A 16,758-nucleotide genomic window follows, 5' to 3' on the forward strand; every position below is an offset into this window, starting at 1 on the left:
GCTGGGTGTCTAACCCCGACAGATCAGACATTGATGACCTATTCTAAGGATAGATCATCAATGAAAAAGTAGTGGACAACAACATCTTTAACCTCATTAATAAAAGTTTATACTGTAAATGCCAAATGGTGGCCATAGAAAAATATCTTTTAAATAACTGCATGTTACCTTTTAGGTCTTGAGTGTAGGTAGGCATGTAGTATTATGTGGTTTCACTTGGCTTCTTTTTTCCCTATAGACTCTTGAGTCCTTGAGAAAAGCCGTAGAGACGTGTTCTGTAAGTAGTGTCTCTGAGCTTCTTGTACATTTTGGGGATCAGTGCAAGCAGGGCATGGCACATCGATATCTTGCTGCACAGAAATCTGCCTACCCTGTGGTGCTGGAAGCATGGAAATTGTGTGAAGGTGACAGAGAGACTCTCTTAAATGCCCTTTATGCCATGTCTTCACTTACCGATGGGCAGCCTGATTTGCTGGAGAATGTTGGACAAGAACTGTTAATTCGTGCACTGCAGAATTACTCAAAAGATGCTGAAGTGACACTGTTTGCCATTCGACTTCTTCGCCATGTATGCCTAAAGCATGAACAGAATCGCCAAGACTTTGTTAAGGCAGGAGTCTTGCGCCATCTTACACAAGCCATATCACATCATGGTACGGATCCAGATATAGTGCGTGAAGCTTGCTCTGCCTTGAGGATCATGACCTTCGATGATGACATCAGAGTTCCGTTTGGACATGCTCATGACCATGCCAAGATGATTGTTTTGGAAAATGCTGGCTTGAAACTATTGATAGAGGCCGCAAAAGGTATTTACTTTAAATACATTTATTTAATTTTTTTAGATTTTGTTGGTCATTTTTCATATTTATATAATATGATCCGAACCCTTTTTGAGTAAAAGCAGTTTCTGAAGCCTAAAGGTCAAGATGTCTAGAAGTCTGTTTACAGTTCTTTTTATTATTTTTTTTTTTAATTTCTGGAAAGTTTTTATTAATTTGTAAATTTGTGCTTATGTGTGTTATGTGAATACAGTCACTGTAGATTTGTGATTCAGATTCAAATCCTGGGAAAATTAGGTGTCAAAAACCATGACTGCTGCAATAGTAGCCATATTAGGACCTGTTCACAGTGCTTTTTTGCAATGCCTTTGAGGGTTTAAATAAACACCTCCAACGACGCCATAGGATACAATGGCATGAATGGAGTTCAGGCACGGTGGCTCAGTGGCTAGCACTGCAGCCTTGCAGCGCTGGGGTCCAGGGTTCGAATCCCACCAAGGACAACATCTGCAAGGAGTTTGTATGTTCTCCCCGTGTTTGCGTGGGTTTCCTCCGGGTACTCCGGTTTCCTCCCACATTCTAAAGACATACTGATAGGGAATTTAGATTGTGAGCCCCATCGGGGACAGCGATGATAATGTGTGCAAACTGTAAAGCGCTGCGGAATATGTTAGCGCTATATAAAAATAAAGATTATTATTATTATTATAGATAAACTTTGGGTTTTTTTTTTGTTTTTTTTTCCGAAAGCGTTCATCTGTTAAGACAGGCACAGAAATGTAGCAGACAGTGTTCCTTTGCCTGTCTGGACAAACCCTTTCAGAACCCCCCAAACTGTGTTAATTTGAACTCAGTTACTTTTATTGCATTCTATGCTCCCCCTCGGGGTTTCTTCTGAATGTTCTCTTAAACAACCACTCCAGCATTTGAGTCTGAGTTGGTGTTCATTTTGGACTACTAAAATATATAATCAATTGGGTTCAGTAGCTCAGTGCAGGATATGCTGGAAATGTCCTATAAATGTCTGTCCTATTCCTGATCTAATGATCTGGGCTTTTAGGTGAGATGAATCTGTGCTGCACTTTATGTACAGGCTCAGTAGTGAGGCAGTGCTGTGGGGTCAGGAGTTAGGGAAATGTCCTATAAATGTCTGTCCTGTTCCTGATCTAATGATCTGGGCTTTTAGGTGAGATGAATCTGTGCTGCACTTTATGTACAGGCTCAGTAGTGAGGCAGTGCTGTGGGATCAGGAGTCAGGGAAATGTCCTATATATGTCTGTCCTGATCTAATGATCTGGGCTTTTAGGTGAGATGAATCTGTGCTGCACTTTATGTACAGGCTCAGTAGTGAGGCAGTGCTGTGGGGTCAGGAGTTAGGGAAATGTCCTATAAATGTCTGTCCTGTTCCTGATCTAATGATCTGGGCTTTTAGGTGAGATGAATCTGTGCTGCACTTTATGTACAGGCTCAGTAGTGAGGCAGTGCTGTGGGGTCAGGAGTCAGGGAAATGTCCTATAAATGTCTGTCCTGATCTAATGATCTGGGCTTTTAGGTGAGATGAATCTGTGCTGCACTTTATGTACATGCTCAGTAGTGACCAGTGCTGTGGGGTCAGGAATCAGGGAAATGTCCTATAAATGTCTGTCCTGTTCCTGATCTAATGATCTGGGCTTTTAGGTGAGATGAATCTGTGCTGCACTTTATGTACAGGCTCAGTAGTGACCAGTGCTGTCGGGTCAGGAGTCAGGGAAATGTCCTATAAATGTCTGTCCTGTTCCTGATCTAATGATCTGGGCTTTTAGCTGAGATGAATCTGTGCTGCACTTTATGTACAGGCTCAGTAGTGAGGCAGTGCTGTCGGGTCAGGAGTCAGGGAAATGTCCTATAAATCTCTGTCCTGTTCCTGATCTAATGATCTGGGCACTTTTAGCTGAGATGAATCTGTGCTGCACTTTATGTACATGCTCAGTAGTGAGGCAGTGCTGTGGGATCAGGAGTCAGGGAAATGTCCTATAAATGTCTGTCCTGTTCCTGATTATTATTATTATTATTATTATTATTATTATTATTATTTATTATTATTTATTGTTATAGCGCCATTTATTCCATGGCGCTTTACATGTAAGGAGGGGTATACATATAAACAAGTACAATAATGTTAAACAATACAAGTCATAACTGGTACAGGAGGAGAGAGGACCCTGCCCGCGAAGGCTCACAATCTACAAGGGATGGGTGAAAATACAGAAGGCGAGGGTTGAGCTGGTCATGCAGCGGTTTGGTCGATCGGTGGTTACTGCAAGTTATAGGCTTGTCGGTAGAGGTGGGTCTTCAGGCTCTTTTTGAAGGTTTCGATGGTAGGTGAGAGTCTGATATGTTGTGGTAGAGAGTTCCAGAGTAGGGGTGATGCGCGAGAGAAATCTTGTATGCGATTGTGGGAAGAGGAGATAAGAGGGGAGTAGAGAAGGAGATCTTGTGAGGATCGGAGGTTGCGTGCAGGAAAGTACCGGGAGACGAGGTCACAGATGTATGGAGGAGCCAGGTTGTGGATGGCTTTGTATGTCATGGTTAGGGTTTTGTACTGGAGTCTCTGGGCAATGGGGAGCCAGTGAAGGGATTGGCAGAGGGGAAAAGCTGGGGAATAGCAGGGGGACAGGTGGGTTAGTCGGGCAGCAGAGTTTAGAATAGATTGGAGGGGTGCGAGAGTGTTCGAGGGGAGGCCACAGAGCAGGAGGTTGCAGTAGTCAAGGCGAGAGATTATGAGGGCATGGACTAGGGTTTTTGCAGATTTTTGGTTGAGGAATGAACGGATTCGTGAAATGTTTTTGAGTTGAAGTGGAAAGGGCTTGGATATGTGGTTTGAAGGAGAGATCAGCGTCAAGGATTACCCCGAGGCAGCGAGCTTGTGGGACTGGGGAGAGTGGGCAGCCATTTACTGTAATGGATAGGTTTGTTGGGGGGGGGGGGGTCACGTGAGATGGGGGGAAAGATGATGAATTCTGTTTTGTCCATGTTAAGTTTCAGAAATCTAGCAGAGAAGAAGGATGAAATAGTGGACAGACATTGAGGGATTCTGGTTAGTAGGGAGGTGATATCTGGTCCAGAGATGTAGATCTGTGTGTCATCAGCATAGAGATGATACTGAAATCCATGAGATTCTATGAGCTGTCCCAGGCCAAAGGTGTAAATGGAGAAGAGCAGGGGTCCTAGGACTGAACCTTGTGGGACTCCGACAGATAGGGGGCGAGGTGAGGAGGTGGTGTGTGAGTGGGACGCTGAATGTCCGGTCTGTTAGGTATGATGAGATCCAGGATAGGGCCAAGTCTGTGATGCCAAGGGATGAGAGGGTCTGTAATAATAGGGAATGGTCCACTGTGTCAAAGGCAGCCGACAGGTCCAGGAGGAGGAGGACAGAGTAGTGTCGCTTGCTCTTGGCGGTTGAGGTCATTGGTGACCTTAGTAAGGGCAGTTTCAGTGGAGTGGTGTGACCGGAAGCCAGATTGTAAGCGGTCGAAGAGGGAGCAAGAAAGATGGGAGGACAGTTCAAGGTAGACGTGTTGTTCCAGTAGCTTGGAGGCATAGGGGAGAAGTGATATAGGGTGATAACTAGATACAGAGGATGGGTCAAGAGAGGGCTTTTTGAGGATAGATGTGATGGCATGTTTAAAGCTTGAGGGGAAAACACCAGTTGTTAGTGATAGGTTGAAGAGATGGGTTAGGGTTGGGATGAAGTGGGAAGGGATCGGGTCAAGTGCACAAGTGGTGAGATGTTATCTTGAGAGTAGAGTGGAGAGTCGATCTTCTGTAATGGTGGAGAAGTTGGTTTTGGAGGTGGAGGGCTGGGAAGTCGGGAGAAGGGGCTCTGGGGGTTGTTGACCAAAACTGTCTCTGATGTTATCAATCTTCTGCTTGAAAAATGAGGCAAAGTCTTCAGCTGAGATGAGTGGGGAGGGAGGAGGTGCTGGGGGACGGAGGAGAGAATTGAAGGTGTTGAATAACTGTTTAGGGTTGTGAGACAGGGAGGATATGAGAGATGAGAAGTAGGTTTGTTTAGCTGTGGCGAGTGTGGTCTTGAAAGTAGTGAGGGACTGTTTGAATGCGATGAAGTGCTCGTTGGAGTGGGATCTTTTCCATCTGCGCTCAGCAGCCCTGGAAGCTCGCCTCAGTTCTTTGGTCAGGCTGGTGTGCCAGGGCTGTCTGTTGATTTTGCGAGCTTTGGTATGTGTAAGTGGGGCAGCAGATTCCAAAGCTACAGCTATTGTGGTGTTATATAGAGCAGCAGCGTCATCCGCATTGTGTAAGGAACTTATATCTGTGAGAGGGAGGAGGGATTCAGAGAATGAGTGTAGGTCAAGGTGTTTAAGATTTCTGCGAGGGTGTGAAAGTTTGTGGGGTGGGGATTGTAGACATGGAGTGGAGAGGGAAGAGAATGTGAGAAGGTTGTGGTCAGAGAGAGGAAGAGGTGAGTTAGAGAGGTTAGATAGGGAGCAGAGGTGGGTGAAGATGAGGTCCAGTGTGTGGCCATCTTTGTGGGTGGCTGTAGAAGACCATTGAGTGAGGCCGAAGGAGGAAGTGAGAGAAGTTTAGTGGAAGCTGAGAGGGAGGTGTCAATGGGGATGTTGAAGTCGCCCATGATGATAGTAGGGATGTCCGCGGAAAGGAAATGAAGTAGCCAGGTGGTTAAGTGGTCAAAGAAGGTGGTGGCTGGCCCTGGGGGGCGGTAGATGACAGCCAGTTGGAGGTTGGAGGGGGAGTAGATGCGCACAGAGTGCACCTCAAAGGAAGGGAGGGTAACAGAGGGTGGGATTGGGGTGAAGGAGCAGGTACCTGACAGGAGAAAACCAACTCCTCTGCCATGTTTGCTGCTGGGGGGGGGGTGTGAGAAAGGTGGAAGCCACCATATGAAAGTGCAGCAGGAGAGGCTGTGTCAGAAGGGGTGAGCCAGGTTTCGGTGATGGCGAGGAAGGAAAGTTTGGTAGTAACAAAAAGATCATGGATGTAGGAAAGCTTGTTGCAGACAGAGCGAGCGTTCCACAGAGCTCCTGTTAGTGGGGCTGGGTGAATGGGTATAAGGTTGGGGTGGTTACGGAAGGTTGTAATAGAGCGTGGATGGGAGGTAGAAATGACTGTGGGAATGTGGTGAGGAGGACCAGGATTTGGAGAGATATCACCAGCAGTGAGAAGGAGCAGAGAAAGTGTTAGCAGGTGGGAGCAGGAGAGGGCATGAGGGGGTTGTCTGTGTTTGGAGACAGAGGATTGTATGTTAAGGAACAGTTTTGAGGAGGACGTGAGGTGGATGGGGAGGATTGAAGAAGAGATGAACAGTTCCTTACTAGGAGAAGGGATTAGGGGAATTAGCAGAAAGTGAAGGATTATTGGGGTGAAAGTGAAAACAAATAGAAACATTGTTTACAGTGACTGTGTACAGTTACCTTCAGTTCCCTTCTGGTTCATTTCTGGTTTTAATTCTAAAATTTATCTTCACACTTCTAGGACACACTTATAGGAATCACACTGCAGACTGAAGTCTGTGCAGACTTGAGCTATGCAATATATGTACAACTAAGTGCAGTCAGGTGTGAAGCAGAGAGGAGTGGTCTCTGCTCATCTTGGTCACACAATTAAGAGTGGGCCAGATGCATATGATCAAGCCAGAGTAAACAAGGTCATAAATAACTCTGGGGTAAGCTGGGGTTAGCTGAAAGGCATACCATGTGAATGCTAGGTGCAGAGGCAAGTCTATGTGCAAAGCTGGGTGATCTAATGATCTGGGCTTTTAGGTGAGATGAATCTGTGCTGCACTTTATGTACATGCTCAGTAGTGAGGCAGTGCTGTGGGGTCAGGAGTCAGGGAAATGTCCTATAAATGTCTGTCCTGTTCTAATGATCTGGGCTTTTAGGTGAGATGAATCTGTGCTGCACCTTATTTACATGCTCAGTAGTGAGGTACTGCTGTGGGGTTGGGAGTCAGGGAAATTGAGGAATTGGAAGTTTGGCTTACTGACTCCACACCCCTGGGTTCCAGCACCACACTGTTCCTCTCCCGATCCACCATCTTGTAACCACAACTTATGGCTGACCAAAAGTCAGGGGTAACAGGCACAAGCTTTAATATTAGTGTTTAGGGACCATACATATTTAGGTACACCTTGATGTGGTTGGATGGCTTTTGCGCTCTTCAATTAAAAAAAAGCTAACTAAGCACCCTACGTTTTTAACGTTCACAGGATGTGTTCATATACTCTTCATGTATTTATATTGCCACATAGCGTATTTATACACCTGAACATTAATTTAATACTAAAGGTGTGCAGCCTCTATTTTTTCTTATTTGAAGCTTTCAATGTAATTCTGAAAGGCTTGTTCTGGCCTCTTTCTGACTCTCATAGACTTACATTGAGAAGTGACCGGCAATCGCATCTATGTATTTGCATACATGGTCTAAAAAGTTCCCAACCCCCAAAACAATATGCCTATCCGAAGGTACTAAGCTGTTCTTGTGTACCTTGGGAAGTCTACCAATGGGACTCCATACTTAATGGACTTTGTATAGGCTGTTATATCAGGAAAGTTGTTTATGAACAGTGCCTTGCAAAAGTATTCGGCCCCCTGGAACTTTTCAACCTTTTCCCACATATCCTGCTTCAAACATAAAGATACCAAATGTAAATTTTTGGTGAAGAATCAACAATTGGGACACAATTGTGAAGTTTAACGAAATTTATTGGTTATTTTACATTTTTGTGGAAATTCAGAAACTGAAAAGTGGGGCATGCAATATTATTCGGCCCTTAAACTTAATACATTGTTGCGCCACCTTTTGCTGCAATTACAGCTGCAAGTCGCTTGGGGTATGTCTCTATCAGTTTTGTACATCGAGAGACTGAAATTCTTGCCCATTCTTCCTTGGCAAACAGTTCGAGCTCAGTGAGGTTTGATGGAGATCGTTTGTGAACAGCAGCTTTCAGCTCTTTCCACAGATTTTTGATTGGATTCAGGTCTGGACTTTGACTTGGCCATTCTAACACCTGGATACGTTTATTTGTGAAGCATTCCATTGTAGATTTTGCTTTATGTTTGGGATCATTTTCTTGTTAGAAGACAAATCTCCGTCCCAGTCTCAGGTCTTTTGCAGACTCCAACAGGTTTTCTTCAAGAATGGTCCTGTATTTGGCTCCATCCATCTTCACATCAATTTTAACCAGCTTCCCTGTCCCTGCTGAAGAAAAGCAGCCCCAAACCATGATACTGCCACCACCATGTTTGACAGTGGGGATGGTGTGTTCAGGGTGATGAGCTGTGTTGCCTTTACACCAAACATATCGTTTGGCATTGTTGCCAAAAAGTTCGATTTTGGTTGCATCTGACCAGAGCACCTTCTTCCACATGTTTGGTGTGTCTCCCAGGTGACTTGTTGCAAACTTTAAATTACACTTTTTATGGATATCTTTGAGAAATAGCTTTCTTCTTGCCACTCTTCCATAAAGGCCAGATTTGTGCAGTGTACGACTGATTGTTGTACTATGGACAGACTGTCCCACCTCAGCTGTAGATCTCAGTTCATCCAGAGAGATCATGGTCCTCTTGGCTGCATCTCTGATCTGTCTTCTCCTTGTTTGAGATGAAAGTTTAGAGGAACGGCCGGGTCTTGGTAGATTTGCAGTGGTATGATACTCCTTCCATTTCAATATGATCGCTTGCACAGTGCTCCTTGGGATGTTTAAAGTTTTGGAAATCATTTTGTATCCAAATCCGGCTTTAAACTTCTCCACAACAGTATCACGGACCTGCCTGTTGTGTTCCTTTATCTTCATGATGCTCTCTGGGCTTCAAACAGAACCCTGAGACTATCACAGAGCAGGTGCATTTATACGGAGACTTGACTACACACAGGTGGATTATATTTATCATCAATAGTCATTTAGGACAACTTTCGATCATTCAGAGATCCACAATGAACTTCTAGAGTGAGTTTGCTGCACTGAAAGTTGTGGTGCAGTGACCGCTGTGACAACTAGGGGGAACTGTCTGGGTCATGCACACAGGCATATCTGTTGTGAATTCTCTCTCTGGCTTCCCTCTGGTGATTACTTAAGATAGTGGAGCTGGTCAGATTGAGAGTTCTCTTTCTGGGCTCCCTCTGGTGGTTACTGGAGGTAGTGGAGCTGATCTGATTGACAGAGGCTTACCACCTGATAATGAGGAAGACGATTGGAGATTTGGGGTTTCTGATTGGGATTTAAGACAGCTGACTCCCTCTATCCCTGCTGATGATTTTCTTCCTGTGCCTCCTGAGGTCTGATGTCTCCTGCTCTTTCCCTGCATGTTCAGTTAAGTGGTTCATTTGCTATTCTGTTTGCATTTGATCTGGTTTTGTTTATCTCTGCTTTGTGCGGGTCAGCTAGCTCTGGCTGGGGCTGTGCTGAATCACTGCCCATATGTTACTGCATGTGCCAGTTTGTTTTGTCCCCTTTTATATTGGTGGTCTTGCTTTGCTTTCAGAATATACCAGAGTGCTGATATAGTGGGCAAAGTCATGCAACTTCAGTGTTTTTGTGCATCAGACGTGTTGGACCTTTTGCAGGGTTTTTTGCGTGATTGCAGACAGTGTCTTTCCTTTCCTGTCCTGTCAAGTCAGTGTGGGCCCCATCGTTTGCTCAGTCTATTTCTCTGCCTGCGTTTGTGTTTTCATCTTGTCTCAGCCGACAATATATGTTTGGGGGATGTCTAGTCCTTTGGGGTCTGCTCCGGGGCAGTTTATATTTCCCCTTTCTTGCTTTAGGCTTAGTTAGCTCTCCAGCTGTGCCGAGGCGTCTAGGATCATCATATTTATGGTCCACGGCTACTGCTGGTTGTGTAGACAGGATCAGGAGTCTGCATCCGCTTAGTTACCAACCTCCTCTGGTTTTCTGCGGCTTAGCCTGGCCTGCTATCCTCCTCGGTGACCCATTCATAACAGAATCACCAGCCTAAAGCCCCCGTTAGACACAGCGAGATCGCTAGCGATATCGCTAAAGCGACAACGATTTTGTGACACAACAGCGACATCGGCAGCAATCTCGCTTAGTGTGACACGCGGCAACGACCGGCGCCCTGCTGCGATGTCGCTGATCGTGCTCGAACGTCCAGGATCATTTTTTGATCGCTGGCGTCCCACTGACCAGCATGCATCGCTGTGTTTGACGCCCTTTATCAACGACGAGTGACCTCGTTGGTGACTCCGAACTCTGCAACATAGGCGTGATAAAACTTTTTCTTTGCAACGCCCCCTAAGCGCCGATTGGTGGCCGCAACAATGACTTCGTCATAAAAGGCTCCGTAGCATCGCTCCCATTCCATTGTTCCTGAGCGCTGTGGAGAGCAATTGATGGGAGCGCAAATAAGTTCTATTTTTTTTTTTTTTTTTTTTTTTTTTTTATATGATGTGGTCGCAGTAGTGGCCGCCAATCGGAGCAGAGGGGCGTTGTAAAATACATTGCTCAATAAGATAATGAGAGCGCAGCTGTGACCACCAATCGGTGCAGAGGGGCGTGGAAAAGGTAGCGCTGAAGGATGCCTATTCAAAGTCGGAATCGTTACAATAGACACTGTCTGACAAGGTCCCAATGATCGCCGTGGTCGTTAGTAACATCGCTGATGCGTCGGAATGGAGATCAGCCTGTATGACTGCTTACTAGCGATGCACCAACAATCTTAGCCAGATAGTATCGTTGTCGGGATCGTTGGTGCGTCGCTATGTGTAACGGTACCCTAACTGTAGACTCTAGGGTACTCTAAAGAAGGAAAGAATTTTTTTTAAAAAACACAATTTTTTTCATATATTTTTTCCTTTTTTTTTTTTTTTTTTTTCTGGGGCTGTAGGAGGATATTTTTTGTCTAAATGGAGACTAAGCAATTGCCTGATCGTGTTGAGCAGGTCGCTGCTGAAGTGCGGGGAATTTCTGCCTATCTCGCTCAATCATCTGCGGTTGAACCAAAAATCCCTACTCCTGATGTGTTTTCTGGGGATCGGTCTAAATTTTTGAATTTTAAGAATAATTGTAAATTATTTTTATTCGGACTCCCATGACAGCACCATGAGAGAGGGGATCCGCCCTTCGGGAACAGGAAACCTACAGATACAAAAAGGGCGGCACCTCTCCCACACATCAGTTGGTTTCCTGTTCCTGAGGGGACGGGATCCTACAGATGATATACCGGATTCCCGGCCGGCCGGTACAGGTAGCGAGGGGGTCTCCTACCTCGGCCTGGTGCGGAGCTCCTGGAGGACGCCACGGTGGCCCAGGATGGGTGCACGGCAGTGACGGATACAGCAGGGAGCGGCGTCCGGAGGAGGTCCGTCTCCAGGTGTGGAAGCCGCCGCCGGTAAGTATGCCCCCCGGGGGCTCCCAGCTCCGGCGGCGCGATCGCGGAGGTTGAGGGGGTCGGCGCAGCTGCAGGGCGCTGGGGCCGGGGAGCGCTCCATAGTGGAGCGCCCGGGCGTCCCGCGTGACTTCCGGTCACGTCCGAGACGCGGTGATGTCTGGGGGCGGAGCCTGGGGGCGCTTCCGGGTCGGCGGCGCCACTGCGCAGGTGCGGGGTCCCAAGATGGCGGCGCCCATCGTGAGGACGCCGGTAAGCGCCGGTTCCCCTGCCCAAAGCGGCGCCAGCTGGGGAGGGGGGCCCTATTAGGGGGGAGGGCGCGGCAGGAGGAAATCTGCTGTCCGGAGGAGGGGTATATAGGCAGGACCCTAGATGGGTGCCTTCTCAGAAGAAGAGGACTCTGGTCAGTTTTGCCTGCCCCTTGACCGAGTAGACAAGTTAGTAAAAGCAGTCAGAGGGACAATGGAGGTGGAGGAGCCGAAGCCTCAGTTATCCATGCAGGGTGTAATGTTTGGGGGGCTGGAGCAGAGGAAGCGTAGAGTCTTCCCACTAAAGGAAAAGATTCAGGATCTCATCCGCAGAGAGTGGAAAAAGCCAGATAAAAGAGGGTCACTACCACCAGCCCTCAAGCGGAGATATCCCTTTGACGATTCAGCAATGAATACTTGGGACAAGGCCCCCAAATTAGATGCAGCTATTGCGAAAGCATCAAAAAGATCCTCACTACCCTTTGAGGACATGGGGTTCCTTAAAGATCCTCTAGACAGGAAGGCAGATACCATCCTTAAAAATACCTGGGAGATGGCAGCCGGTTCCTTAAGACCAGCAGTAGCATCAACTTGCACAGCCAGGTCCATGATGGTCTGGTTGGACCAGTTAGAGTCGCAGTTAAAACAAGGAACATTAGACAGGCAATCCTTGGGGCCCTACCACTAATCCAGGATGGCGCAGCCTTCCTAGCAGATGCCTCGGCTGATGCAGTCACAATGGCCGCCAGGGCAGCAGGACTCTCTAATGCGGCTCTGAGAGCCCTGTGGCTAAAGTGCTGGCCGGGAGATATTCAGTCCAGGGCGAAACTCTGTACTATCCCGTGTGAGGGGGAATATTTATTCGGAGCAGTCCTGGACGAACTGCTGGAGAAGGCCGGGGATGATAAGAAAAAATTCCCAAATCTTTGGTTCGCATCTTACCGACGTCCGTTTAATAGAAGGAGATTCGGTCAAGGGAGAAGGCGTAACCCTTCACCTAATAGAGAATGTTCATGTTCAGACGCTCGTCGAGAGAGCGAAAAAGACAGAACCAATGACTAGCAATTCCCGTGGGGGGTAGACTGTCATCCTTCCTCCCAGCATGGCTACAGGTCACCAATAATGACTGGGTGCGGAATGTGATATCCACCGGACTCAGGTTGGAGTTCACTCAAGTCCCACGGGATACTTTTAAACCAACACCCTTAAGGTCTTCACCCCTCGAGCAAGCGGCTTTAGAAGCAGAGGTCTTGAACCTGTGCCTGAAAAACGTTCTGATAGAGGTTCCAGAATCTGAGAGAGGAAGAGGGTTCTACTCTCCCTTATTCCTAATCCAAAAACCGGATAAAACATTCAGAACGATTATTAATTTACGTTTCCTTAATGAATTTTTGGTTAAACGCACCTTTAAAATGGAGTCCATTAATTCTACAATAAAGATGCTGTTTGAAGGGTGTTTTATGGCGGTCGTGGACTTGAAAGACGCATACTATCATGTGCCCATCCACGCAGATTTCCAGCAGTTCCTGAGAGTGGCGGTATCAATAGACGGTATAATCTGTCATTATCAATATAGAGCCCTTCCCTTTGGTCTCTCAGCAGCGCCCCGGGTATTTACAAAAATAATGGACGAAGTTATGGCTCTTTTACGGGAAGTTGACATCTTAATTATCCCATACTTAGATGATTTTTTGATTGTGGTAAATTCAGTGGACCATTGTCCATCTCAGGCTAGTTTCACACTAGCGTTAATGAGCGCAGCGACGGCCTGCGCACGGCCGCCGCTAAGCCCCGCCCCCTGCCGCGCCCCGCCGGTAGCTCCGCCCACCGGCGCATGACGCTGCATGCGCCCTGCGTCCCCTATCTTTATCACAGGGGGCGCAAGCCGTGCGCAGTATACGTTTGGCGGCGCATGCGTCCTTTTGACGGTGCGCCGACCTGCGCCAAACGCAACCTGCTGCAGTTTGGTTGCGTCGGCGCACCGTCAAAAAGGCGCATGCGCCGCCAAACGCATACTGCGCACGGCCTGCGCCCCCTGTGATAAAGATAGGGGACGCAGGGCGCATGCAGCGTCATGCGCCGGTGGGCGGAGCTACCGGCGGGGCGCGGCAGGGGGCGGGGCTTAGCTGCGGCCGTGCGCAGGCCGTCTCTGCGCTCATAAACGCTAGTGTGAAACTAGCCTCAGATAGAAAAAGCTAAGTTCAGATTAGAGAACCTCGGATGGATAATGAATTACGAGAAATCCCGATTTCAGCCCTTAAAGGTCCAGAAATTTCTAGGCTTGCTGTTAAATTCAGAAACTCAGCAGTGTCTGTTACCATTAGATAAATTACAGCAAATACAGCAGCAGGTTCTTCGGGCAATCAATAGACCCTCCATGACCCTCAGGCAGGCCATGTCCCTGTTAGGCTCCCTAACCTCATGTATCCCCGCGGTCAAGTGGGCACAATTCCACTCTAGGGCCCTTCAGAAAGACGTCCTGGTTAATAGCAGAACCTTAGAGGGCTTCTTGCAGGGTCAAGTATTGCTAAGCCCCTCAACTATTACATCTCTTGGGTGGTGGCTCGATGTCGGAAATTTAGCCTCGGGGGTTCCCTGGGTGATGCAGATAACCCGCGTAATAACCACAGACGCTAGTCCTTGGGGTTGGGGGGCCCATATGGGGGACATAGCGGTACAGGGACAGTGGGACTCCGATGCTGAGACCTCATCTAACCAGAGGGAGCTGCTGGCGATTGAATTGGCCGTTAAAAAACTCATTATGATTCTACAGGGCCATCATGTGAGGATACTCTCGGACAACCAGGTAGCGGTAGTCTGTCAACCACCAAGGTGGAACCCGGTCCAACGCCCTGATGCGGATAACGGAACGTCTCCTTCAGACTGCAGAGAAAAATTTTCTATCTTTAACCGCGCTCCACATCAGCGGAAAAGACAACATGAAGGCAGACTTTCTAAGCCGCAGGGCCCTAAAGCAGGGAGAATGGGCTTTAAACTCAGACAACTACAACCAGATTGTCCGCAAATGGGGTCATCCGGAGGTGGACCTGTTTGCCACCAAAGAAAACAGGAAGGAAAAAACTTTCTGTTCCCTAAATCCCAGGGAAAATCCACTGGCCGTGGACGCCCTCCTAATAAAATGGGACTTCTCGCTGGCTTATGCTTTTCCGCCTTTGAACCTTCTACCTCTGGTAGTGAGGAAGATCAGGGAAGACGGGGCAAGAGTCATATTGATTGCCCCTTCTGGCCCAGAAGGATCTGGTTTGCATGGTTGAGGACCATGTCAGTAAGCGGTCCCTGGATACTGCCGAACCTTCCAGATCTCCTCTACCAGGGGCCAGTCAACCACCCACAAGTAGCGGGACTCCGTTTGACGGCATGGTGTTTGAGAGGACACTATTGAGGGATAGAGGTTTCTCAAAAAATGTAATCGATACACTCCTAAAAAGTAGGAAACAAACCACCACAGGTATCTATGCTAGAACCTGGAGGCGATTCCTGTCCACCTTTTTGAGTTTAATATCAGGGATGGAATACCCGTAAAACAGATTCTAGAATTCCTCCAGAGGGGTCTCAAGTTGGGCCTTTCCACTAGTACATTGAAAGTACAGGTTTCAGCTTTAGGGGCCCTATTTGCATGCGACATTGCCGGTAACCATTGGGTGGCGAGATTCATTAAGGCAGTTACCAGATCGAGACCCATACTCAAAGATAGGTGTATAACTTGGGACTTAAATTTGGTCCTGACAGCCATGACAGAAAAACCATTTGAGCCTCTGGATTCTGCTTCACTAAAAATGATATCACTTAAGACAGCCTTTTTGGTAGCAATAACATCTGCACGTAGAATAGGCGACATACAGGCACTTTCCAGATTGCCCCCTTACACAGAATTCTTGCAGGATAGAGTAATCCTAAGGCCAGACCCGGCATACCTTCCCAAGTTAGCATCTCATTTTCATAGGACACAAGAAATAGTTCTGCCTTCCTTCCTCCCTAATCCAACCAATCCTAAAGAACAAAAACTTCAGGCTCTAGATGTTAAGAGTTGCCTACTTAAATATTTAGTAGCCACGGATCCTTGGAGGAAGGAGAACACATTATTTTTATCCTTTCAAGGTCCCAGGAAAGGGTGTAGTGTGTCAAAGCGCACGTTAGCGAGGTGGATTAGGGAGGCTATCTCTCTTGCCTACACAGCAGGTGGCGGTCCGGCTCCACAGAACCTGAGGGCGCATTCCTCTCGTGCCATGGCATCATCCTGGGCAGAGAGATCGGGAGTATCAATTGACAAGATATGTAAGGCGGCCACCTGGTCATCTCCTTCCACCTTTTTTAGCCACTATCGGTTAGACATGGGTGCCTCCTCAGATCTCACCTTCGGGCTAAGGGTGCTGCAGGCTGCAGTCCCTCCCTAAATTAGTTTACATCTCTGTAATTCTCTCGTGGTGCTGTCCTGGGAGTCCGAATAAAGTATTAAGTTACGTAACAGTATTTTTCGGAAGCCCATGACAGCACCCTTAGTTCCCTCCCTTGTTCACGTATAAGGGTGCACCCCTTTAGAGGATTGTTTTCGCGAGTTCACCTTATGTGGGAGATGGTTTAAAGAATTGTAAATAGGATAGATAGGTTGTATATATTGTGTATATGCGGTGTACTAACCATGGTAGCCTCTCAAGCTCTGTAATCCAACTGATGCGTGGGAGAGGTGCCGCCCTTTTTGTATCTGTAGGTTTCCTGTTCCCGAAGGGCGGATCCCCTCTCTCGTGGTGCTGTCATGGGCTTCCGAAAAATACCGTTACCGGTACGTAACTTAATACTTTTGCTTTGAAACCTAACTCATCGGGGAGCTCTGTGCAGCAGGTTAAAATTGTCATCTCCCTGCTACGCGGCGATCCCCAGGATTGGGCCTTTTCTTTGACACCTGGAGATCCTATTCTGGCTAATGTGGACACGTTTTTTCAAGCCTTGGGTTTGTTGTATGATGAACCTAATGCTATTGATCAAGCTGAGAAAACTTTATTGGCATTGAACCAGGGTCAGGATTCTGCAGAGTTATATTGTCAAAAATTATGAAAGTGGGCGGTCCTTACTAAATGGAATGACGATGCCCTAGCAGCTCTCTTTCGGAAGGGTTTGTCAGAAACCGTAAAAGATGTTATGGTGGGATTTCCTGTTCCCTCTGGTCTTGACGACTATGTCATTGGCCATTCAAATTGATCGGCGTTTACGTGAACGTAAAACTACACGAGAGGCGTTGCCGCCTTTCGAACGAACTTCTGAACCCATGCAATGTGAGGGTTTTGTCTAGGGCGCAGCGTCAGGAGTTTAGAAGGCGTAATAAGTTGTGTTTTTTCTGCGGGGACGCC

General features: G+C 47.4%; 1 protein-coding gene across 3 annotated transcripts in view; it reads left to right on the forward strand.

Annotated features, from left to right (window-relative positions):
• The window catches only part of ARMC6 (armadillo repeat containing 6), a 72,228-nt gene that overhangs the window by 36,356 nt on the left and 19,114 nt on the right, over positions 1–16,758 (forward strand). For all 3 annotated transcript variants that reach the window (XM_073555110.1, XM_073555111.1, XM_073555112.1), the window contains exon 4: positions 239–809. In XM_073555110.1, coding sequence (XP_073411211.1) covers positions 239–809 — 571 coding nt within the window. The remainder of the gene's footprint in view (positions 1–238; positions 810–16,758) is intronic.

The sequence above is a fragment of the Dendrobates tinctorius genome, unplaced genomic scaffold (assembly GCF_039654945.1).
Source record: "Dendrobates tinctorius isolate UK_male_01 unplaced genomic scaffold, ASM3965494v1 ptg000219l, whole genome shotgun sequence".
NCBI classification, from domain to species: Eukaryota; Metazoa; Chordata; class Amphibia; order Anura; family Dendrobatidae; genus Dendrobates; species Dendrobates tinctorius.